The sequence below is a fragment of the Podarcis muralis genome, chromosome 10, assembly GCF_964188315.1.
Source record: "Podarcis muralis chromosome 10, rPodMur119.hap1.1, whole genome shotgun sequence".
NCBI lineage: Eukaryota > Metazoa > Chordata > Lepidosauria > Squamata > Lacertidae > Podarcis > Podarcis muralis.
Window position 1 is genome coordinate 73,864,994 of NC_135664.1, and position 25,872 is coordinate 73,890,865.

The following is a 25,872-nucleotide window of genomic DNA, read 5'->3' on the forward strand; positions in this document are numbered from 1 at the left end:
CAGGGAGACAATTACGGGACAATGTAAGGAATCTGATAGACATCATTGAATATTTGGATTTGAATATAGATAGAAAGGCGGCACTGGTTTTCATAGATGCAGAAAAAGCATTTGATAACATCTCGTGGGATTTTCTAAAGAGGAGTTTGGAAATGATAGGAATAGGGGAAAAATTTAGAAGGGGCATTGAAGCAATATATAAAGAGCAGAAAGCAAAGTTGGTCATAAATAATACCACAACAGAGTACTTTAATATTTACAAAGGGACCAGACAAGGCTGCCCCCTGTCCCCCTTATTATTTATTATAGTGTTGGAAATACTTAATGAGAGATTGAGGGAATCAAAGAAAGTGAGGGGGATTAAGGTAGGAAAGAGAGAATTTAAGATCAAAGCCTATGCAGACGACATTGTGCTGACTTTAGAGGAACCAAAGGACAGTATAGAGGAAGCCCTACAAACAATTGAGGAATTTGGAGCCGTGGCAGGATTTAGGGTAAATAAGAGTAAAACTAAAATGTTAGTTAAAAACTTAACTAAGGAAGAGATGACAGAGCTAGAAAGAAAGGTAGAAATTACGGTAGCCAGGAAAGTGAAATATTTGGGAGTGTGGATTACGGCTAAAAATATAAACTTATATAAGGACAACTATGAGGTTACATGGAAGAAGATAAAAAAAGACATCGAAATTTGGGGGAGGATGAAACTCTCCTTCTTGGGAAGGATAGCAGTGGTGAAAATGAACATCTTGCCGAGAATGCTGTTCCTATTTCAGACCCTCCCAGTTATTAAGGGCGTGAAACAATGTAAGGAATGGCAGAGAATCCTGGCGAAATTTATCTGGCAGGGGAAACGACCACGGATTAAAATGAAAATATTGATAGATAAACAAGAAAGAGGAGGTTTCGCTCTACCAGAATTGAGTATATATTACGAGGCAGCGTGCCTACTTTGGTTGAGGGATTGGATTAAATTAGAGAATGAAGATCTATTGGATTTGGAGGGGTTTAACAACCGGTATGGGTGGCATGCATACCTCTGGTATGAGAAAGTGAAAGTTCATAGAGCCTTCTTAAATCATGTATTTAGGGGACCTATCTATCAGATTTGGGAGAGAAATAAAAACCTCATTGAGAGAAAGACGCCCTGGTGGATTTCACCAATGGAAGTATTAGCGATAAAGAAAGTTAACATGGAGGGGAAGAGTGCTACGTACGAGGATTTGGTAAGAAAAACAGAGCAAGGGTTCAAACTCAAACCTTATGAAGAAATAAAAGACCTATTCACTGGTTGGTTACAATACCATCAGGTAAACGATCTGTTAAATGAGGATAAAAGGAAAAGAGGATTTGAAGACAAAAAATCAAAATTTAATATAGAGATAGTAGAAGGTAAGAGTAAAATATTGTCTAAAATATATGATATCCTGCTGGAATGGTATACCAAAGACGAGGAAGTCAAAGAGGCTATGATTAAATGGGCAATTGACTTTGGATACAATATAGAATTTGATAGGTGGGTGGAATTGTGGAATAGGAATATTAAGTTCACGGCATGTACGGCTTTGAGAGAGAACATCTGGAAAATGTTGTATAGATGGTATCTTACCCCGGTGAAACTGGCTAAAATGTATAGATTAAAGAATAGGATTTGTTGGAAATGTGGAGAGGTGGAGGGAGATCTTTACCATATGTGGTGGCGATGCAGGAAGGTGAAGGCTTTTTGGGAAGCAATATATAATGAGCTCAAAAAAATGCTAAAATATACATTCCCCAAGAAGCCGGAGGCTTTCTTGCTGGGAATTATGAGTAAAGAGATAAAAAATGAAGATAAAAAAATATTTCTTTATGCCACCACAGCCGCAAGAATTATGCTGGCACAAAACTGGAAAACAGAACTTGTACCTACGATAATGGACTGGCAGGATAAAATGATAAACTATGCTGAGCTCGATAGGCTAACAGGTAGAATACGAGACCAAGATGATCAGAAAGTCAAGAAAAATTGGAATAAATTTTGGAAATATATTGGAATGGATACGTAGAGGAACTGGCGGTACTAGAGCAACTCTAACAGTGATTAATCATAACTGTAATATTTAAATACGCAAATAGGGAACTTACAGGACGCTTACCAAATGGATGAAGGGAAGTCAAAGGTTCGATAGAACCTAAGATCTTACTATTATTATTTTTTTCTTATTATGAGTTCTTAGGGTATAGTTTGTGTTTGTATAACATAGGGAAGGGATCACTATGTGTAAATCTGTGTATGTATTTCACGGCTTTTGTTGATACTCTTTTTTTTTTTGTAAATCTTGAATAAAAATTTAATTGGGAAAAAAAAAAAAAGTACAATATATGGAATTGATAAATCAGGAAGTTGAACGGAAGATAAAACAAATGAGACAAAAGACTTTTGAATTGGCTAATAAATGTGGAAAACTGCTAGCATGGCAGTTGAAAAAAAGACAGAAGTTGAACACTGTTACCAACCTTGAGATTGAGGGAAGAAACATCCAGAATCCCGTGGAGATTAGAAAATGCTTCCAGAGATACTTCAAACAACTTTATACCCAGGGGCAGCAGAAAGAGACTGATATAGATTAATTTTTAAGAACTAATGGATTACAAAAAGTATCTCAAGAAAACAAGACAATATTGAATCATAAGATAACGGAACAGGATATTGAAGGTGCCATTCAGAACATGCAATTGGGCAAGTCTCCAGGGCCGGACGGACTAACCTCCAAGTACTATAAGACTTTGAAAGACTATTTAATTCAACCATTAAAGGAGGTGTGCAACGAGATAATGGAGGGAAAGAAGGCACCGGAGTCGTGGAAAGAAGCTTTCATCACACTTATACCAAAATCGGAATCTGAAAAGACACAACTTAAGAACTACCGTCCTATCTCCCTTTTAAATGTGGATTACAAAATTTTTGCAGACATTTTAGCAAACAGGCTAAAAAGAGTGTTAAATGAAGTGATACACAAAGACCAGGCAGGCTTTCTCCCAGGCAGACATTTGTCAGATAATGTAAGGAACATCATTGACATTTTGGAGCTATTGCAAACGAACATTAATACAAAAGCAGTTTTGATCTTTATTGATGCGGAGAAGGCCTTTGACAATATTTCTTGGAGCTTCATGAAGAAAAATCTTAAGGGAATGGGAGTGGGACGGGGGTTTGAAAATGGTATAGATGCAATCTACTCAGAACAAAAAGCAAAATTGATAGTTAATAATGTGGTGTCAGAAGAGTTTAAAATTGAAAAAGGAACACGACAGGGTTGCCCTATCTCTCCATTGTTATTTTTTTCGGTCCTGGAGGTGCTCTTGAACATGATTAGGAGGGACCAGTTGATTAAAGGAATTCAGGTCGGAGCCAAACAATACAAACTTAAGGCCTTTGCAGATGACCTGGTTTTGACATTACAGGAGCCAGAATCTAGTACGAAAAGAGTTTTAGAACTGATTCAAGAATTTGGTCAGGTGGCAGGTTTCAAATTGAATAAGCAAAAAACTAAGGTTTTGGAGAAAAATTTGACAATAATGGAAAAAGGTTTCAGAAGGAGACAAATTTAAATGTAAGTTTCCGAGCACAATTCAAAGTGTTGGTGCTGACCTTTAAAGCCCTAAACGGCCTTGGTCCAGTATATCTGAAGGAGCGTCTCCACCCCCATCGTTCTGCCCGGACACTGAGGTCCAAGTCCAAGGGCCTTCTGGCGGTTCCCTCACTGCGAGAGGTCAAGTTACAGGGAACCAGGCAGAGGGCCTTCTCGGTAGTGGCGCCCGTCCTGTGGAACGCCCTCCCATCAGATGTCAAAGCGATAAACAACTACCTGACATTCAGAAGACATCTGAAGGCAGCCCTGTTCAGGGAAGTTTTTAATATGTGACATTTTAGTGTATTTTCTATCTTTGTTGGAAGCCGCCCAGAGTGGTACAAATAATAAATTATTATTATTATTATTATTATTATTATTATTATTATTATTATTATTATTATTATTATTAATGTAGTGAAGAAAGTGAAATACCTAGGAATAAATATGACGGCCAAAAATTTGAATCTATTTAAAGACAATTATGAAAAATGTTGGTCAGAGATTAAAAAAGATTTAGAAATTTGGTCCAAATTGAAGCTTTCCTTGTTGGGTCGAATTGCTGCTATAAAGATGAATGTATTGCCAAAAATGTTGTTTTTGTTTCAAACTTTGCAGATTGTGGACAGGATGGACTGTTTCAAGGGGTGGCAGAGAGATATTTCTAAATTTGTCTGGCAGGGCAAAAAGCCCAGAATAAAATTTAAAATATTGACTGATGCTAAAGAAAGAGGGGGGTTTGCCCTGCCAGACATGAAGTTGTACTATGAATCAGCAGCATTCTGCTGGTTAAAAGACTGGCTACTCCTTGAGAACACTGATATCTTGGACTTGGAAGGGTTTAACAATGCATTTGGGTGGCATGCATATCTGTGGTACGACAAGGTTAAAGCTCATAAAGCATTTAAGAACCATATTGTCAGGAAAGCAGTGTTTAATGTCTGGACAAGATATAAAGATCTATTAGAAAACAAGACCCCAAGGTGGTTGTCACCTATGGAAGCTAAGGCTTTGAAAAAACCCAATATGGAGGTCAAGTGGCCAAAATATTGGGAGATATTGGAACAAAATGGAGATATACTGAGACTGCAGAGTTTTGAGAAACTAAAAGATAAAGTGCGAGATTGGTTACATTACTATCAAATTAGAGAAGTATTTAATATGGACAAAAAAATAGGCTTCCAGGTGGAAAAATCGAAACTAGAAACAGAATTGTTAGAACCTAAAACTAAGGTACTTTCAAGAATGTATAACTTGCTGTTAAAATGGAACACTCAGGATGAAACGGTCAAATCTGCGATGATTAAGTGGGCGCAAGACATTGGTTACAATATCATGTTTGCTGACTGGGAATGGTTGTGGACCACCGGTGTGAAATTTACGGCATGTAATGCCTTAAAAGAAAATATTATGAAAATGATATATAGGTGGTACATGACCCCAGTCAAGCTTGCAAAGGTATACCATTTGCCTGACAATAAATGTTGGAAATGTAAGGAAACTGAGGGAACATTCTTTCACCTCTGGTGGACGTGCCCAAAGGTTAAGGCTTTCTGGGAAATGATCTATAATGAACTGAAAAAGGTATTTAAATATACCTTCCCTAAGAAACCAGAGGTCTTCCTATTGGGCATTATCGGCCAAATGGTGTTAAAGAAGGACAGAACGTTCTTTATGTATGCAACAACAGCAGCAAGAATTCTTATCTCAAAGCATTGGAAGACACAAGATTTGCCCACTCTGGAAGAATGGCAGATGCAAGTGATAGACTACATGGAACTGGCAGAAATGACTGGCAGAATCCGAGACCTGGGAGAAGAGACAGTGGAAGAGGATTGGAAGAAATTTAAAGACTACTTACAAAAACATTGTAAAATGACTGAATGTTAAAATGATGCAGGATATAAAGATAATATGGTATTAGTGACAAAGCTGAAAGGAATATGCAAAAATACTTTATAAGAAATAAGGGTGAAAAAGCCAGAATAACATTATGTCAGAATTAAACGAAATGATATGAAGGGAAAAAATTGGTGACATAAGAGTTGAAATGTATAATATACAATAAGATTTAAAAGAGGGTAAGATATTGCTGAATATGATTCTGTAAAAGAGAACACAGAAAAGGGAGACGTGAGGAAGTCAGGAAAGAGGGCTATGAAAGCAACAACTTAGAAACAGGTTTTTTTTATGTTTTTCTTTTCTTTTCTTCTGTATTTCTATGTATTTTCTTTTGTATTTGTTATGTTTGTGAAATCTGTTTGATTGTTTAAAAACCTCAATAAATATCTTTATAAAAAAAAGAGAGAGAGAGAAGTGAAAGGAATTTTTCTGTTCTACCTGGTCAGAGGTTGTATCAGCGACCGGTTTGGGATATATGGGCGGTTTTTCCGTATTCAACTCTATTGCCTGCTGTATTCGAACAGGGACTGATTTAAACAGTATTTCAATAGTGATTTTTACCTTCTTCACCTTTTACGTTTGAGCAAAGAATAGAGACTGGTATATACCCGGGCCAGGTGCATGATTGAAAATTAGATTGAGAATAGGAGGAGGGGAGACGCTGAGGGGCAGCGCTCCTCCGGTGGCTTGGGAGAAAAAAGCGAACGGTTTGGAGAAAATAGAAACTACAGCGGATTTCCGTGCCGCCATTCTGCTCCCTGTCTTCTCCCGTCTTAAAGAGATACATCCTAACATACACGTAGGAGAAGACAGTGGTTATGCTTTAGACTGAATTACTGCTATAGCGGAAAGAGACTGGGAGTCTTCAGAAGGAAAGAAGGAAAAGGAGACTTCCGGTCGGTGCCAGCGCTTAATGGCGGTCCTACCTCCGGGCTCCGGAGAAGGACTGCTCCGCAAGTTCGGGTCTTACCCGCTACGGCGAGTGGGGGACCCCTAAAATCTCAGGCGCGGAAGCCTGAGAGCAAGGAGACTCGGTGGGCACCTTTGCGCCCCCCGGTACTGTGAAAGAGCCTTTTTAAAGGCTCCGGAGCGGCATCGGGAGTGAGCGCGGTGCTGAGAGTCGCTACCCAGCCTGCGGAGTGAAGCCGCGTCGCCATTAGCGGAGAGCGCCGATTCCTTCCTGAAAAGAAAATCTGGACTGGATTCCCGTGAGTAAGAAGGGAAAAAAAAATCAGGAACCTTTAAAATTAGAAAATTTGGCTGAAAACGGGAGGGCAAAGAATAAGGAAGTCTGCCCCCCCCGGACTGCAGGAATTTAAAGCAACGAAAGACCTCGCTGCAGTTATAAGAAACTTAGTTGCGAACTGTCAAACCTGAGCTGTCAAAAGTATCTCTTCCCTCCAGATCGGTAGGAGAAGGGAGAAAAAAGACAGTCTTGTGAAGATACTGTTAATTTAAAGGGAAACAAAGTTTTTCACTGCTCTGATCCCCGGGGACGATCTGCCAGGACTTAACACCGGGAAAACTGTTCTTTAAAATAACTTTGAAGTGGATATAGACTATACCTTAAATGGTGAAAAAATTTTAAAACTCTTAAGATTTGAATGGGACTTTGTTATTGATATTGGACTAGCTAAATTTAAATTGGAGAAAAAGTTTTACAACTTTAATGGCGGACTTGAGATTTCTTACATCCGGTTTTCTGTTTCTTTGTTGTCTCTAACTTGGAAACCTTTAACTGCTCCCTCTTGAGGGCTAAGAGGGAAAAATTGCAAAGTAACTGACTAATAGTGGGATTTTCCATTGCAAGTTTTTCCTGTGAGAACGGCCTTGGGATATGAGTGGCACGGCAGAGGAGATAAGAACCAGATCTAAAGCTAAACTAACACAAAAGAAAAGAGGTTCAATCTCTGGCAACACAGTGCCTGCACTGGATAGTGCGACAGCAGCATCAATGGAATCTATGACACAGGCACTGCTTAAAATAAATCAATCCCTTGAGGCCTTAACAAAGCAATCTACAGAAAATTCAAAGAAATTGACAGAACTTACAGCAAGATTGGATTTGAACACTACATCAGTGGCAACAAATACAGAATCTATAAATAGACTGATTCAGGAATCTTCAGAAACGAGGAAAATTGCAGAGAGTGCGAAATCTGTTGCAGGTGAGACACAGGAAAGACTTGTGCCGATTGAGAAAAAGGTGAATGAGCATGAAGCGGCCCTCTCCTTACTGGAATTACAACGGAAAGAACGGAATCTGAAATTTAGACAGGTTCCAGAGAAAGAAGAGGACAATCTGGCGGAATTTCTCACAGAGGCAATTTTGGAAAATTGGCAAGGAGATCTGGAGGAAGATGAAGTGGGGATAACAACTGCTTTCAGACTTGGTAGAAAGCAAAGCAAGAAGTCAAGGGATTGTCTGATCACCTTTAGAACCAAAGAGGAAAGAGACAAGATACTGAACCTTCACTATCAAAAAGCTCTGGTGATTGGAAACACTCAAGTTCAAATCTTTAAGGACATCCCTAAATACATCTTGGAAGTGAGGACTTTTTATAGAGACCTTGCCAATTTGTTGAGGAAGAACTTTATACCCTTCAGGTGGGAATTTCCACAGGGGTTGTCCTTTAACTACAAAGGGAAGAAAGTAAGAATAAGAACAGTACAGGAGAAAGAGTACTTTTTGGAGAGAAACCTAGAGGACCTACAGAAAGGTACGGTGGACCCGGCAAAAGAAGGACAAGGATTAACACCAGAAGGAGGAGGGCTAACGGATATTGCAAATCTATCATTTGGACTACCACAACTACCAACTGAAGAGGAAGAAAAACTTGGAGCAGTCGGAGGATCAAACATCTAACAAACAAAATGTCTCTGCAACTTCTAAGCTGGAATTGCAACGGTTTGAACAATCCCAGAAAAAAACGACAGGTTTTTCACATTTTGAAAAGGGAACAACTGGATCTGATATGTCTACAGGAAACTCATATAACTAGAGCACACAGGAAATTGTTGGTGAACAAAAGATTGGGACAAGAATTTATATCTTCCGATAAAGTAAAAAAGAGAGGAGTAGTGATTTATGCAAAAGAAAAATTGGACCCAAAATTAAAATTTAAGGATGAAGAAGGAAGATACCTGGCAATTGAAGTACAGATCCAGGGGGAAAAATATTTGATAATTGGAATATATGCACCAAATGATGGGAAGGCAGAATTTTTTAAGAAGCTGCATGAGACTTTACTAGACTATCTCGACTCCAAAATAATAATGATGGGGGACATGAACGGAGTGGTTTCTACAAATATGGACAAGGCACAAAGACAGACAATATCTAAAGAAGGAAGACTACCAAAGACTTTCTTCGAGATGACGGAAAATATGGACTTGATTGACATTTGGAGAACAAAAAATCCTCTCGAGAGAGAGGGAACTTTTTTCTCGGAATCTAAAATGACATGGACAAGAATTGACCAAATCTGGGTATCTAGTGTGATGGCTACAAAGATTAAAAAAGTAGAAATCTGCCCAAAAACCTGCTCCGACCATAATGCCGTAAAGATGGAAATGAAGATGACAACAACTGGATCCTTTAGATGGAGAATGAATGACTCCTTATTTAGAGATGAACAATTCTGTAAAAAGGCCCTAAAGACATTGAAAGACTACTTTGAGATAAATTTGAGAACAAATGTTGAAAAAAGAACAATTTGGGACGCGAGTAAAGCCGTGATGAGAGGCTTCCTAATACAACAGAATTCAATCAAGAGGAAAAAGCAAAATGAAAGGAAAGAAAGAATTTTAGAAAAAATGAAGGAAGGAGAAAAGAAACTGAGGTCAAAACCAAAGTCTCAAGAAATTTTGAGAGAGATAAAATATTATCAGTCGCAATATATGGAATTGACAAATCAAGAGATAGAATGGAAAATTAAACAAATGAGACAAAGGACTTTTGAGTCTGCAGACAAATGTGGGAAGCTCCTTGCATGGCAATTGAAAAAGAGGCAAAAATTGAATACAGTTACCTGTTTGGAGATAGAGGGAAAGAATATTCATAAGCCAAACGAGATAAGTAATTGCTTTCAAAGTTTTTTTAGGAAATTATACACACAAGGGCCAGTAAACGAACAAGAAATAGAGGAATTTCTTAAAAATCATGGACTACCGAAAATTTCAGAACAGGGCAAGTTGATTTTGAATGAGAAAATAACAGAACAAGAAATAGAGGAGGCCATTCAAAAGGCACAACTGGGAAAGTCTCCAGGACCAGATGGACTGACGGCCAGATATTATAAAGCTTTGAGAGAAGGTTTAGTGCAACCACTGAAAGAAGTCTGCAACGAAATATTGGAGGGGAAAAAGGCACCTGAAACGTGGAAAGAGGCTTTTATCTCACTTATACCAAAGACCGAGACTGAAAAGAACCAGGTTAAGAACTACCGCCCGATATCATTATTAAATGTGGATTACAAAATTTTTGCAGACATTTTAGCAAAAAGACTGAAGAAAGTATTGACAGGTGAGATTCATAAGGATCAAACTGGCTTTCTCCCAGGAAGACACATGTCTGACAATGTGAGGAACATAATAGACATTGTGGAACTGTTGGAAACGAACATTAACAGAAAAGCGGTTTTGATTTTTGTGGACGCGGAGAAAGCCTTTGACAATATTTGTTGGAGTTTTATGAAAAAGAATCTCCAAGGGATGGGGGTAGGCCAAGGTTTTGAAAATGGTATAGGTGCAATTTACTCTGAGCAGAAGGCAAAGCTAATTGTGAATAATGTGGTAACGGAAGAGATAGCTATAGAGAAAGGAACACGACAGGGATGCCCTATTTCTCCCCTACTTTTTATACTGGTCCTGGAGGTTTTGCTAAATATGATCAGAAAGGACCAGTTGGTTAAAGGAATCCAGGTCGGAGTGAGAGAGTATAAACTAAGGGCATTTGCAGATGACCTAGTTTTGACTTTGCAGCAGCCAATCACTAGTACAAAAAGAGTTTTAGAACTGATCGAGACATTTGGTCAAGTTGCAGGATTTAAATTGAACAAACAAAAAACTAAAGTCTTGGAGAAAAATCTAACAAATGAAGAAAAAGAGACATTCCAGAATGAAACAGGTTTGGAGATAGCAAAAAAAGTGAAGTACTTGGGGGTGAACTTGACAGCAAAAAATGCGAATCTTTTTAAAGACAATTATGATAAATGTTGGACAGAAGTTAAGAAAGATTTAGACATATGGTCAAGGCTGAAACTTTCCTTGTTAGGCAGAATTGCTGTTATCAAAATGAATGTATTGCCTAGAATGTTATTTCTGTTTCAGACATTACAAATAATAGACAAGATGGACTGTTTCAAGAGGTGGCAGAAAGACATATCGAAATTTGTTTGGCAGGGCAAAAAGCCAAGAATAAAATTTAAGACATTAACAGATGCGAAAGATAGAGGGGGTTTTGCCCTGCCGGACTTAAGACTTTACTATGAATCAGCAGCGTTTTGCTGGTTGAAAGATTGGCTGCTCCTCGAGAATACAGACATTTTGGATCTTGAAGGATTTGATAACAGATTTGGTTGGCATGCATATATATGGTATGACAAGGTAAAATTGCATAAAGGTTTTAAGAACCATATGGTGAGGAAAGCTCTGTATAATGTTTGGATAAGGTATAAAGATCTGTTTGAAAGTAGAACCCCCAGGTGGCTGTCACCAATGGAAGCAAAAGAGGTGAAAAAATTGAATATGGGTTCTAATTGGCCTAAATATTGTGAAATTATAGAACAAGATGGTGAAAATGTAAAATTGCAGAGTTTTGAGAAACTGAAGTTTAAGGTGAGAGATTGGTTACATTATCGACAGATAAATGAAGTATTCAAACAGGACAGAAAGAAAGGCTTCCAAGTGGAGAAGTCAAAACTAGAAACAGAACTGTTAGAACCCAATACTAAAAACTTGTCAAGAATGTACAACTTGCTGTTGAAGTGGAATACTCAAGATGAAATGGTGAAATCTAGCATGATTAAATGGGCACAGGATGTTGGGCATGACATTGAGCTTGCTGACTGGGAGCAGTTATGGACCACTGGTGTTAAATTTACGGCATGTAATGCCTTAAGAGAAAACATTATGAAAATGATCTACAGGTGGTACATGACTCCTGCTAAGTTAGCAAAGATCTATCATTTGCCCAACAACAAGTGTTGGAAGTGTAATGAAACGGAGGGAACTTTCTATCACCTTTGGTGGACCTGCCCGAAGATTAAGGCTTTCTGGGAAATGATCTATAATGAAATAAAAAAAGTTCTGAAGAGAACGTTTGTTAAAAAACCAGAGGCCTTTCTCTTGGGTATGGTGGGCCAAATGGTGCCAAAGAAGGATAGGACATTTTTCATGTATGCCACTACAGCAGCAAGAATTCTTCTAGCAAAGTATTGGAAGACGCAAGATTTACCCACGTTGGAAGAATGGCAGACGAAGGTGATTGACTATATGGGACTGGCAGAGATGACTGGCAGAATTCGAGACCGGGGGAAAGAGGCGGTGGATGAAGATTGGAACAAACTTAAAGCTTATCTCAAAAACTGTTGTAATTTGGAAAATTAGGGGCTCAGAGTTACAAGAGATAAAGAACTACAGTTGTATTAATAACAAACTGAAGTTAAATATATGAAATATAATCAAGTTTATTATCAGAGGGTTGCTGAAAAATCTTGAAACAAGAATGCAGAAAAGGGGTGGTATGGGGAAGTCGATTTTCTGTTTGTTTATGTTTATGTTTTGGCTTTGTTTTTTCTTTATTTATGGAAAACTAATAAAAATTTATTATAAAAAAAAAAACAGAAGGAAAGAAGGAAAGTTTAAGCAGGACAGTTCGCCAGGATCCAGCTATCTACGGAAGTCTCTCTCCCCGTGGAGCGCCCTCCCACCTGGTTCCGCCCTGCTCCCCATTCGCCCCTGTAACTTTGGCAGTTATTCTTTTTTTTTTTTTTTTGCCCGCGTCTTTCTCCTTTACTTTTTTCTAATTTTTTACTACTTCCCGTCCATCGCTGGCATATTTTTGGAGACGCTGGCTTTCCCACCCGCTTTCCCCCCTGCTTTTCTGTTTTTTTTTACTTGTTTTTCCTCTATCCTTTCTTGCCTCCTCTTGGTTGTCTTTTTGTGTATTTGGTTTCTCCATAATTGTGTTATTACTAATACCACACGAGACCAATCGTTTGGTCGTGTGAGGAGGGAGACATCCCGTTGAGGAGTCTTACGGAAGAGAAAAGAACTAAGACTTGGAAGGTTAATAAGACGTCACCGTGTGGGAACAAAGGAAAGTATATTGGAAGAAATTAATGGGAGGAACAGAGGAATCCAGCAGCTCACTGTACTGACCACTAGGGGGGGAAGAGCTATTAATAATTAGCTAATATAAGCTGATGGAGAAAATGAAAAGGGGGGTGGGAACGCCAGCAGAAAGGAGGCCATCTAGACAAGAAGATGGGAAGGGAATTAAGGACTATGATAGTTTGATGGTTGAAATAAGGAAGGAATTTAAACAGAATGAGCATTATATTGAGAAAAAGCTATTGGAAGTTCAGGATACATTGGATAAGAGATTGGAGGGGGTGGTGGGAGAACTGACAGGAAAAGTTAAAGATTTATCGGTAAGAGCCAAAGTACTTGAAGATTCAATGAAAAGGGTGCAAAAGGATACGAAAGACAGTAAGAAGGATTTGGACAGGATTAAAAGGGAAGTTAAGGAGATAGGTAAGGTACAGGAAGAATTGCTGGACAGTATGGCAATGACTCAGATGAGACAGAATCAATTAAACCTGAAATTCAGAGGGATTCCAGAGGACCCAAATGAGAATATAAGATCTAAAATGATTAAAGAGCTGGCAATTTGGTTAGATAGGGGGGAAGAAGAGATAAGTTAACTCACTAGCAAATATTTTTCGGATAAAAACAAAATCGGCCAAAGCCAGGGGGGGAAATTGCCAGGAGATGTACTAGTCATGTTCAATTCGTTGGACATGAGGAACGAAGTACTGAAACAAAACTATAACAAAAGGTTATGTATTGAAGGAAACTCAATTATTATATTTAAAGAGATCCCCTCGAGATTTCTTCGAAGGAGGGTCGTTTACAAAAAATTAACTAACCAGTTGAAGAAAAATGGTATCCTATATAGATGGCAATTTCCGGAAGGAATTTCATTCTATTTTAAGGGAAAAAGATTTAAACTGTCCAGCCCTTCAGAACTTGAAAAATTTGCAAGAAGATACGAGAAGGAACTTGGAAAGATGGCGGGATGGGAGCAGGTAGGGGACCGGCTGAGGGAGGGGGGCGGAGGTGGGGGGAGTGGAGAGGAAGGGAGGGAGATAAATTCAGGAGAAGAGAGGGAAAAAGAAGAGACAAACGACAAAGAGCAGTAGCTTTAACTTAGACTTGTTAATTTACTAATTGTATATAATCGATGGCTTTAAAAATACTGTCTTGGAACGTGAATGGGCTCAACAATAAAAATAAAAGGAACCAGATTACTCATATATTACTAAAAAAGAATCTTGACCTAATCTGCTTACAAGAGACGCATGTAACAAGAAAACATAAGAGAATTTTGAGTAATAAGAGATTAGGGTTGGATTTCGTGGCATCAGATAAGGTTAAGAAAAGAGGAGTGGTACTATATATAAAGGAAAAATACGGTCCAAAATTATTGTATAAAGATGAACAAGGGAGAATGATAGTAGTACAGATTATGTTTCAAGGAGCAAAAATAATTGTCGCCAGAATATACGCACCTAATGACAAAAAATCGGCTTTCTTTGCTGAATTAGGTAACAAGCTATTAGAGTGGATGGATCAAAAAAATGCTATTTATGGGTGATTTTAATGGAGTGGTGTCACCTAATTTAGATAGATCAACAAAAAAGCAAGAGATGAAGGAAGGTAAGCTACCTCGAACATTTTTTGAATTGGTCGACACTATGGGATTAATTGATGCTTTGAGATTTAAAAACCCTACTAGAAAACAATATACTTTCTTCTCAAACCCAAATCAGAGTTGGGGGAGAACAGATAATATTTGGATTTCGAAGGAACTGACACAGAGCTTAACTAAATCTGAAATTCTCCCACAAACTATGTCCGACCACAATCCAGTATTCATAGAAATAAAGGGTAAAGATGTTAGAGCATTTAGATGGAGAATGAATGAATATTTATTTAATGATCAAAAGATAGTAAGTAAAGCAAAAGAAACAATCAAAGAGTACTTCAAGTGGAACTTAAACAAAGGGACAGCTATAGAAACGGTTTGGGATGCAGGAAAAGCCGTTATGAGGGGCTTCCTAATCCAGAAAAACAGCCACCTAAGAAAAGAAAAAGAGAAAAAGAAAGACGAGATCCTAACACAGCTTATGGAGAATGAAAGACAACCACCTATTAAACCAGGAGAGGAGACAATAAAACAAAATATAAAGATACTACAAGCTCAATTTTCTATGATAGTAAATCAGGAGATTGAACGGAGAATTAAAATGAAACAAAATTAAAAATTAAAATTAAAATGAAACAAAAGAGTTTCAAATCAGTTAATAAAATAGGGAAATACTTGGCGTGGCAACTAAGAGAAAGGAAAAAGCAAAATATGATCTGTAAGATAAGGGATGGAGAAAGGATACTGGAAGAGCCAAAAGAAATAAAAAGGATATTTCAGAAATATTATAAGGACTTATATAAAAGAGAAAAGGAAACAGACTATGAAATAGAATGTTATCTGGGAGAACATCTACAACAGATTGCAACTGAAGAAAAAGAGTTATTAAACCAGATGATTATGGAAGATGAGATAAGGAAGGCAATAAAAAAAATGAAAATTGGAAAAGCGCCGGGGCCGGATGGCTTACCAGCCAAATACTACAAAACATTAAGTGATCAACTATGTCCAATTTTATGTGAAGTCATGAATAATATTTTAAAAGAAGGAAGGATGCTGAATACCTGGAAGGAGGTTTATATTACATTAATACCTAAAAAAGATGTCGACGCCCTAGAGGTGAAGAATTATAGGCCGATCTCGTTATTAAATAACGATTATAAATTGTTCGCGGAGGTAATGGCAGAAAGATTTTAAAAAGTATTAAATAGTAGAATTCATAAAGACCAAACGGGCTTCCTACCAGGGAGACAATTGAAGGATAACGTAAGAAATGTGATAGATATCATTGAATATTTGGAAACTAGAATAGATAAACAGGCGGCCCTGATATTCATTGATGCCGAAAAGGCATTTGATAATGTTTCTTGCCGTTTCCTGATAGAAAATTTGAAAATGATGGGGGTAGGAGAAAGATTTAGTAAAGGTATCGAAGCTATTTACCGTGAGCAAAAAAGCAAAACTTGTAATAAATAATACTACATCAGAATTTTTTGATATATCCAAAGGGACTAGACAAGGCTGTCCCTTGTCTCCTTTATTATTTATAACAGTATTGGAAGTACTTACTAAGAGACTGAGGGAAACAACAGAGGTTAAAGGAGTCAAAGTAGGGACTAAGGAATACAAAATCAAAGCCTTTACGGATGACATTGTATTAACATTAGAAGACCCAAAGTATAGTGTGAAAGAGGCCTTACAAAAATTCGAAGAGTTCGGTGTTGTGGCAGGCCTAAAAGTTAATAAGGCCAAAATGTTGACCAAAAATTTAACTAAAGAGGATATTGTAGAGTTAGAACAAAAGACGGGGATTATGACAGCAAAGAAGGTGAAGTATCTTGGAGTGTGGATTACAGCTAAAAACATTAACTTATACAAGGATAACTATGAGGTCACTTGGAAGAATATTAAGAAAGATTTAGAAATCTGGGAAAGAATGAGACTATGTTTTTTAGGGAGGATAACGGTTATCAAAATGAATGTCCTGACCAGAATGCTATTTTTATTCCTGTACTTAAAGGGTTAAAGCAATGTAAAGAGTGGCAAAGAGCCTTGGCGAGATTCATTTGGCAGGGAAAAAGACCGCGAATAAAAATGAAAGTATTGGTAGATAAAAAAGAAAGAGGGGGTCTCTCCCTGCCGGATTTAAGTTTATATTATGAAGCGGCGTGTTTAATGTGGCTGAAAGATTGGATAAGACTGGAAAATAGGGACACCTTGGATTTGGAAGGCTTCGATAACAGGTACGGGAGGCACTCGTACCTGTGGTACGAAAAGGTGAAAGTACATAGAGGCTTTCTAAATCATATTTTTAGGGGACCAATATTTCAAGCATGGGAAAGGAATAAAAATCTATTGGAAAGGAAGACGCCTTGGTGGAATTCACCAATAGAGGTTCTAACTGTCAAAAAAATCAATATGGAAGGGAAGAATGCCACCTATGAAGAACTTGCGCGGAAAACTGATCAAGGCATTAAACTCAGACCGTACGAAGAGATAAAAAACGCATTTACAGGGTGGCTGCAATACCATCAGGTAAATGATTTGTTAAAAGAGGACAAAAAGAAATTAGGATTTGAAGACAAAAAAATCTAAATTTAATGTGGAAGTTATAGAAGGTAAGAACAAAATATTGTCTAGGACAGTGTTTCCCAACCTTGTGCCTCCAGATGTTTTTGGCCTACAACTCCCATCATCCCTGACTAGCAAGACCAGTGGCAAGGGATGATGGGAATTGTAGGCCAAAAACAGCTGGAGGCACAAGGTTGGGAAACACTGGTCTAGGATATACGATATCTTATTGGAGTGGTATACAAAAGACGAGGAGGTGAAGGAGGTCATGACTAAATGGGTGATAGACATTGGTTATAACATTGACTTTGAGAGGTGGCTGGGATTGTGGAACACTAATATGAAGTTCACGGCGTGTATGGCACTAAGGGAAAACCTGTGGGAAATGATTTATAGGTGGTATCACACACCAGTGAAGCTGGCTAAGATCTATAGGTTGAAGAACAAAAGATGCTGGAAATGTGGAGAGGCAGATGGTGACTTCTACCACATGTGGTGGTCATGCAGCAAAGTGAAAGGCTTTTGGGAATCGATTTCTAACAAACTTAAAAAAAATATTAAATATACTTTTCCCAAAAAGCCTGAAGCTTTTCTGCTAGGAATGATGGGTAAAGAAATTAAAAATGAAGATAAGATATTATTCCTATATGGCACAACAGCTGCAAGAATCATGTTAGCACAAAATTGGGAAACGGAGGTTATACCCAATATAAGTGATTGGCAGGTCAAAGTGATAAATTATGCCGAGCTTGCTAGAATAACAGGAAGATTAAGGGATCAAGACGAACAGAAATTTCATGATAATTGGAATAAATATTTGACGTATATTGGAACTAAATTTCAGACGACACTGGCGGGGTTGAAAAAACTCTAACAGTAAGTGATTAGGAAGTAAAAGGGATAAAATACGTGACTGTAAAACCTATCTGATACTTACCAAAGGAGTGGAGGGAAGTCCAAGGCTCGGCAGAGCCTAAAACAACTTTGTATTATACTTATGATTTCTGGAATGGATATAATATGTGCAAGTTATGTAATGGATTTTGTATATGTCTATATGTATATATGTATATATATGTAATATCAATAAAAATTGATCAATAAAAAAAAGAACTTAATTTGTTCTGGGGGTCTGTTCTTAACCTGAAACTGTTCTTACCCTGAGGTACCACTTTAGCTAATGGGGCCTACCACTGCCACCATGCCGCTGCCGCACAATTTCTGTTCTCATCCTGAAGCAAAGTTCTTAACCCGAGGTACTATTTCTGGGTTAGCGGAGTCTGTAACCTGAAGTGTCTGTAACCTGAAGTGTCTGTAACCCGAGGGACCACTGTATGGGTGAATGGGATGCTAACCAATACCAAGATGAAGGTGTATCAGGATTGTGTGTTGAGCAAGCTGCTTTGTGAAGTGAATTGTGGACAATTACAACCATCAGAAACAACCCCTCAATGCCTTCCACAAGCTCTGTGTCAGGAAGATTTTGGGCAATACAAGGCAGGACAGTGTCAAACAAAGATGTGCTTTCCTAACCTCAAATTCCCAGCATGTTCCCATTCCATTCTCAGCAAGGTCTATGCTGGCTTCATCATGTCCACGGTCAAAACATGCTGATAGCCCATCATTTAAGGTCAATTTTGGGGGTATTAGAATCCCAGATGCTGCAAGTGGCCCTGTAGAGCTCCCTCAAAACCAGGGAGGCTTATCACAGAGAGAGATGCATGGAATTTCCAAAGAGAGATTAGGATCCAAAAGGGAGTCTTACTGAGAGAGGCCACGATCCCACAATTCTCCTCCATGACTTCCTTATGCAGAGCTCTCTGGTCAGGATCCAGCAACGCCCATTCCTCATCTGTGAAATGAACAGCGACATCTTCAAAGCACACTGGACCCTAAAAGAAAAAGGGAAAGGTCCTCTTTAGAGAGCATAAAGATTATCTGCTACACATTGCTCTGTTTCTTTCTGCTCATTAAATGGTGTTTTGTTTCAATGGGATCGTCCTGCTGCACGTTTTAATTGTGGGTGCTGCTTTTAATGTCTTATTGGAATTCTTTTCTTGTGTGATTTAGTGATGGACATTAATCTTTGTGTAAATGGAAGGAACTCTTCATTGTGTTCTTAAAATCCTTCTGTCTGTGCTAGATGGAAGGATCCCCTCTCTGCTCCCCTTGTCCTGTTCTTGGGGGGGGGGGGACCCTTCTGATGCCCTAAAAGACAACTTCAAGAAGTGCATGGGGGGAGGAGAAGGGGGGAAAGCCCCATTGTGCAACTGATGTAACTAGTGAATCCTGGGAACTGTTTTTTAGGCTTGATGAACTGCTTTGAAGCCTATTTTAGCATTCAATGATAACTCTAGAAATAAAACTACAATGACTTATGAATGATCTTATTGACCTTCAGAGGGTGAGTTAAGGCAAGGTGGCTGTTCCTTATTCTCAGCCCATTAAGCTTCTCGAATGGCATTCCCAGCCTCTTGGCTTCTGTCCAAGCTGCCCTGGACAAAGATGCCTTCAGAGAAGCTCGGACAGAAGCCAAGAGGAGGAGAGAGATTCCTTGGGGGCCAGAGGCACCCTGGCGGCCCCACCCCTCAGCCCCCTTCCCCACAGGGCTCCCTCCCTCTACCTGAGCTGATTCCACAGCCGTTGCTTCTCCTTCCCCACCAGGAATAGATGGATGAGGAGGTCTTGCTGGCATCATCTGGTCACCTGCAAGAGACAGAGGTAAGTGGGAAGCCAGAAGTGCAGCTGCTCTCCAAAAAGTCTCACCTTCTGAGTGCATCTGGACATTTGGACCCATTTCATAATTTAGTTGGGTTAAAAAATATATCTCCCTCCTTGGTGCTCTTGGCCCCAAGTGTCTCCCCCCCCCCCAAAAAAAATGACAAGAACCCATGGATTCGTTTTGATATCCACAGAAAGGGACCAAACGGAGCACGGACTCCTTCCTTACCCAGCAGCCTCTCTCTGGTGTCCAACGGAGTCCTTTTGGTCTCAGAGGAATCTGGGCCCATTTCTGCAAACAGATCCTGTCTCTGGAATAGCAACAAAGTTTCAAAACAGAGAATATGAAGAAGAGTTAGAAAAGGAATGACATGATGGCTGACTGGGAACAGTTATGGACCACAGGTATGAAGTTCACGGCATGTAATGCCTTAAGAGAAAATATAATGAATATGATCTACAGGTGGTACATGACACCAGTCAAGCTTGCAAAAATTTATCATTTGCCCGATAATAAATGTTGGAAATGCAAAGAAACTGAAGGCACATTCTTTCATCTTTGGTGGACATGCCCAAAGATTAAGACCTTCTGGGAGATGATCTATAATGACATGAAAAAGGTATTTAAATATACCTTTCTGAAGAAACCAGAGGCCTTTCTCCTGGGCATGGTCGGCCAATTGGTGCCAAAGAGGGATAGAACTTTTTTTATGTATGCCACAACAGCAGCAAGAATACTTATTGCAAGGTATTGGAAGACACAAGATCTACCCACCCGGGAAGAATGGCAGATGAAGGTGATGGAATACATGGAACTGGCGGAAATGACTGGCAGAATCTGAGACCAGGGAGAAGAGTCAGTGGAGGAAGATTGGAAGAAATTTAAAGAATATTTACAGAAACATTGTAAAATCAATGAATGTTAGAATGATGTTGGAATGAATTTATGTGATTTTAGCAGAAATGTTACACAGATTTAGGAAAAAACAGACTGTTAATTGGTGAAAGGAGGGAAAGTAAAGCTATATTAATATCAAGATAAATTACAGGACAAAAATTTGAAAAGAGGGAAAGGATTTGCTGAAATGGATAATTGATCTAGAATTCAAAAAAGGGAGGTGTGAGGAGGTCGGGGAAATAAGCTAATGAAAGATAAGTAATGAGAAGATTTGCTGTATTTTCTTTGTATTTTCTTTTTTGTTTAATGGATTTTAATTTCCTGCTTTTTCTCTTTTCTTTTTCTTTTTTTCTTTTGTATTTTATCCTTTTTTTCTTTACCTATTGGGATGTGTGGTATTGTTTTTTTGTTTAAAATGATGTTTTTTGCTTTTTCTTTTTGTACCTTTTAAAACTTTAATAAATATCGTATAAAAAAGAAAAGAAAAGGAATGACAGAGACAAAAACTGAAGGGCAATCTGATAGCATTCAATGGCTGCTTTCCAAAAAAACGATGGAGAATTTTCAGATATTGTCACTCATGTTCGGAGCCCCTTGGGAGTATCCAGAGGAAAGTCTCTCTCACCTGCTGCTCTGCCTGCTTCCTCTCCTCTGCCTGACTCAGGAGGAAACCTTCGGCCAGGGCCACTGCCTGGGTACTGGTCTCAGCTCCACATTCCCTCACCCAGTTCTCCATCTCCTCTGGAAGGACAGCCAGGAACTGCTCCAAGATCACCAGGTCCAGCATCTCAGCTTTCGTGTGCCTTTCTGGCTTCAGCCATTGATGGTAAAGGTTGTAGAGTCGGCTGCAAACCTCTCGAGGTCCTTTGGCCTCCTGGAAGCAGAACTGCCTGAACTGCTGGCTCTGCACCTCTGAGCGGAGAGTGTCCTCCTCACCCAGGATCTTCTGCACAGTTTTTCCCCAGAATCCCCCACTGCTCCCTGTTTTGATGGCATGGCCTCTTCCTGCTTCAGGGCCAGCTGAGTTTTTCTCATCCATCTGTGCTCTCAGGAAGCCTCCAAAAGAGATGAAGGAACCCCTTGATCTTCTGCCAAGTTCTGTCTGTCTGAATTAGAGGAGCTAGGAAATTCTACAAAGCAAAAACAGTGGTACCTCAGGTTACATACGCTTCAGGTTACAGGTGCTTCAGGTTACAGACTCCGCTAACCCAGAAATAGTACCTCGGGTTAAGAACTTTGCTTCAGGATGAGAACAGAAATTGCACTGCAGTGGCAGTGGGAGGTCCCATTAGCTAAAGTGGTACCTCAGGTTAAGAACAGTTTCAGGTCAAGAACGCACCTCCAGAACGAATTAAGTTCTTAACCCAAGTACCACTGTACATTGTTCTGTTACAAAACTGACATATTGCCCGGAGGTGAAAAATGTTCCATGAGGAAGTATGAGGAACCCAGACTCTGAGGTTTCTATAAAAAGGAGAAGGAGGAGGAGGAGGAGGAGGAGAAGGAGAAGGAGAAGGAGAAGGAGAAGGAGAAGGAGAAGGAGAAGGAGGAGAAGGAAGTCTCCAGCCCTCCTAGAGGGAAAGTTACCATGCAAAATGTGCAGGGAACTGTTGGCCTTTCGGAGTTTTCAATCAAGGAATGAAGTCAGAACTGTGATTGACAAGTGACTCATTTGTACTGAGTGTTATCTGAGCATTGGGTTTTGGGGGGGTCCTAACCCAGGGTTCCTCAAGAGTTGCTCTCCTGCCCAACCCCACTTCAGGGCCCATTTATTCCCTTATCTGGCTAACTCCAAGTGGGTGAGGCCAAATGACATGTGGGTGGGGTCAAAGGACAGCACTCAAAAGCAAATAATGTGGGATTCACCTTTCTATGCGTGCAATTTGTTTTCAACTGTTCTTATTGCTGTTTTTTAAATTTTGTAATCTGCTCTTGGAAATTCGGGTGATGGGCAGGGAGCAAGCAATAACAATGATGATGTTACATTGCTTAAAAAGCCCCCTCCCCAGTCATGAATACTTGAGGACACTCCTGGGTCCATCATGGTCGCTTGAGGCCCATGTCCAGCTCAGGCTAGTTCCCCACGCCACAGACCTTTTGGGAAAGAGAGGACGTGGCCCTGGTCCTTCCTGCTCTGCACCAGATGGGATGGTTGCAACGCTCTCTGTGTGGAACTGCCTTGAAGGCGACTCGGGAACTGGCCCAAAACGCAACAGCCAGATGATTGGCTGGGCTGCCTCTCTTTATGAATGGCATTTCTCTCCCACCTCTTTGTCCAAAGAGATCAAGGTGGCATCCATGGGTCTACCCCTCCCCACCGAGTCCCCCCACAACAAACACGTTGGATTCCTTTTTTAAAAACAGTTGCACTGGTTGTTTCCTTTTCAGCAGGACCTCTCCTGCTCTGAATCCCTTGGCTTGTGAGACCTCCTGTGGTGCTTTCATAGAACTATAGAGGTGGATGGCACCCCAAGGATCATCTAGCTCAACCCCAAGCAATCTCAGAGGCCAGACTTGCATCTGGAGGAACTGAGCACTGGAGGAGAAACTGAGCCCTGCAGGATCAGGCCAGAGGGCTGCCCCCTATAGGGGAGACAGAGCAGAGGAGCCACCCATCGCCCTCTCCTCCTTCTCCACGGATTGGTCTCCTCCTCTTTTAACGCCACCTTAATTGGTGGCCTCCCTGGCTCTTGTGGGAGGCAGTTCCACAGGTTTTACTCTGCCCTGCAAGAGGAAACGCTTTCTCTTCTCTGCTCTCCTTCCTTCCTTCCTTCCTTCCTTCCTTCCTTCCTTCCTTCCTTCCTTCCTTCCTTCTTCCTTCCTTCCTTCCTTCCTTGCACAGGTGAGGTTTTAGGTACAAGGGTATATTTCATGTCTGAATGTTTCTGTCCGCGGACAACCTCTGTCATAAAAGGGGACTGATCCATACATCGGAGTGGGGTTTATTTGCATGCATTTCCCCGCTCCTGGATCCAAGGGGCCAGCAGTGCATCCATGCAAAGGAGGAGCAGAGCTGCCGCCCTCCTGCGACCCTCCCCGCCCTGACTTGCCCCCCTCTCGCCATGCAGCGCTGGGACCCCCGCTCTCCCCATGGGCCCTGTGTTGGGAGAGAGGAGACTCACCGGATCCCAGCAGGCGCCCCCAGGCAGCCTCTGCAGAGCCGAACCAACGGGACCCCCACACGCCCGACTTCTTGCAGGAAAGGGAGGGGTTGGGCTTTCGCTCTGGAGGACCCTGCCCCCCCCCCCCCGTCTTACTTTCCTGTCTAGGAATCTAACTCGTTTCTGTTTAACCCTTGGCAAGCCGAGCGCACCCAACTCACGCCTCTCCCTCTTTTGAGAGACGGAGCATCGCGCACCAATGGCATCCCGAGAAGATGAAGGAGGAGAGGTTTATGGATTACTTCCGGCAACGGATACATTCAGTTTTGGACAGCAGCTGAACGGCCCCCTAACAGCTGGCCCCTGAACACGGGTCCTAAGAAATCCTCACTGGCTCCCGGTCCGATTCCGAGCACCATTCAAAGTGTTGGTGCTGACCTTGAAAGCCCCAAATGGTCTCAGCCCAGTAGAAGGGAAGGAGCGTCTCCACCCCCATCGTTCAGCCCGGACACTGAGGTCTAGCTCCGAGGGCCGCCTTGTAGCAAGGATTTTTAAGGTACCTGTGACCCACTCAAATTGTGTCCAAGAATTGACAGACGCAGCAGTGGAGAAAAAGAAAGTGATATTTATTGCTAAGCAATAATTGACCCAGTGGAATCGTTTCCAGAGACTGGGCACCCCAGCTCTTGCGCCCTGAGGCTTTATACCTGAGTACATACATCATAGATCATGACATAATAGAATACAATCACACACGGCAGCAAAAATAAAACCAATGAGCGAACTCAAGCCTTGCCCCCTGATCATGTAAAGAGTTCCCTCCCAACTTCTGCTTTCTTCAGTCTGAACATTAGTCCGACCTTTCCCCTAATAAAAAGGAGAAAGGAACTGTATTCAGCCGTTAAGCTCTCCTACGCAACATCTGCCAAACTGGGACATTTTGCGGTTAGCATCTTCCTGTTTTTAGCTGCTCAGGACCCTGTCTGGACAAGAGGAAAGTGCCAGCACAGCAGATTTATTGCTCCCCCCCCCTTATGTTAGCGAGACATTGAAAAGAACAAGGGGAGAGAACTGGGACAGAGTTCATTTTGGATTTTTCAAATCTAAGCATTTTGCCCTAAGCTTTGCAGAAGCCTTCATGATTCAAACATGGATTATATAAAAATCATTATAAGGATATATGGTTATATATGGATATATGGCTCACTGGTTATATGGAAAGCATGAGGGTAAAATTCCTCTAGGTGGTCCTGCTTCATTCTGGCAGGTCCCTCATTGCGAGAAGTGAGGTTACAGAGGGCCTTCTCGGTTGTCGTGACTGCCCTGTGGAACGCCCTCCCACCAGATGTCAAGGAGATAAACCATTATACGACCTCCATAGACTCCTAAAAGCAGCTCCGTATCGGGAAGCTTTTAATGTTTTATGTTGGGTTATGTTTTCTTCTATCCTTTTGTAAGCTTCCCAGAGAGGCTGGAGCAATCCAGTTTGATGGGTGGGGTACAAAAAAAGTTGCTGTTGTTGTTGTTCGACACCCAGCTTTTGATAGGGCTGCTTCGTTCTGTGCTTTTGGACTCCTATGTGGGCTTATGGTTTTGGTGCTTGTGGATATAATGGGATTTAATGTCTTGCCATTATAAATGCATATACAGAGACACATTTCCGCAAAAAGACCCAAACTCCGGCATGTAGCCGCAGGCGATACAATAGGAGCCTTTCTGCAAATGGCCTTTGCAACACAACTCGCTGGGTGGTAACAAAGTAGACACATTTGCCTCTTTACAGCGTAGCCCCGTTTCTTCAATGAATCCACCCATTTCTTGATGAAATAGAACTTCTGCCAGGAAAACCTGAGCTGAAATAGGAAGGAGAGCAAAACAGCAGCCCTGTCTGACCCCCGTCAGCCTCCTGGCTCCCCCAGTCACGTGGCAGGAGATTCTTCCTGAGCCCCCCTCCGTGAGATGGGTATGACATCATGGATGATCCAGAGATGATCCCCATGATCCAAGCAGACTTGTCCAAAGAGAAGATCTCTATTCCTGAATGAAACGGGTCCGCGATGATGGATTCTGGAGTCAAGAAATCCGCCCTTTCCAAGGATCTCTCAGGCTGGCCAGGAAAAGGCAGCGAGCAGGAATCCT

At 40.7% G+C, this 25,872-nt stretch overlaps 1 protein-coding gene and 1 long non-coding RNA gene across 2 annotated transcripts in view; one reads left to right on the forward strand and one right to left on the reverse strand.

Moving 5' to 3' along the window:
* Nucleotides 1-23,912, reverse strand: part of LOC114605990 (uncharacterized) — a 29,368-nt gene extending 5,456 nt beyond the window's left edge. Inside the window, exons 1-5 of the mRNA XM_077935457.1 lie at nt 23,755-23,912; nt 21,258-21,762; nt 19,964-20,045; nt 19,637-19,719; nt 18,779-18,905 (exon numbers count right to left, since the gene is read on the reverse strand). Of these exons, the coding sequence (XP_077791583.1) occupies nt 18,779-18,905; nt 19,637-19,719; nt 19,964-20,045; nt 21,258-21,671 (706 nt within the window). The 5' untranslated portion in view covers nt 21,672-21,762; nt 23,755-23,912. The remainder of the gene's footprint in view (nt 1-18,778; nt 18,906-19,636; nt 19,720-19,963; nt 20,046-21,257; nt 21,763-23,754) is intronic.
* On the forward strand, nt 19,664-21,076 carry LOC144329044 (uncharacterized). The gene is made up of 2 exons (XR_013394486.1): nt 19,664-19,734; nt 19,929-21,076. It is a non-coding gene; the product is annotated as an uncharacterized LOC144329044 (long non-coding RNA).
* Nucleotides 23,913-25,872: the final 1,960 nt, after the last annotated feature.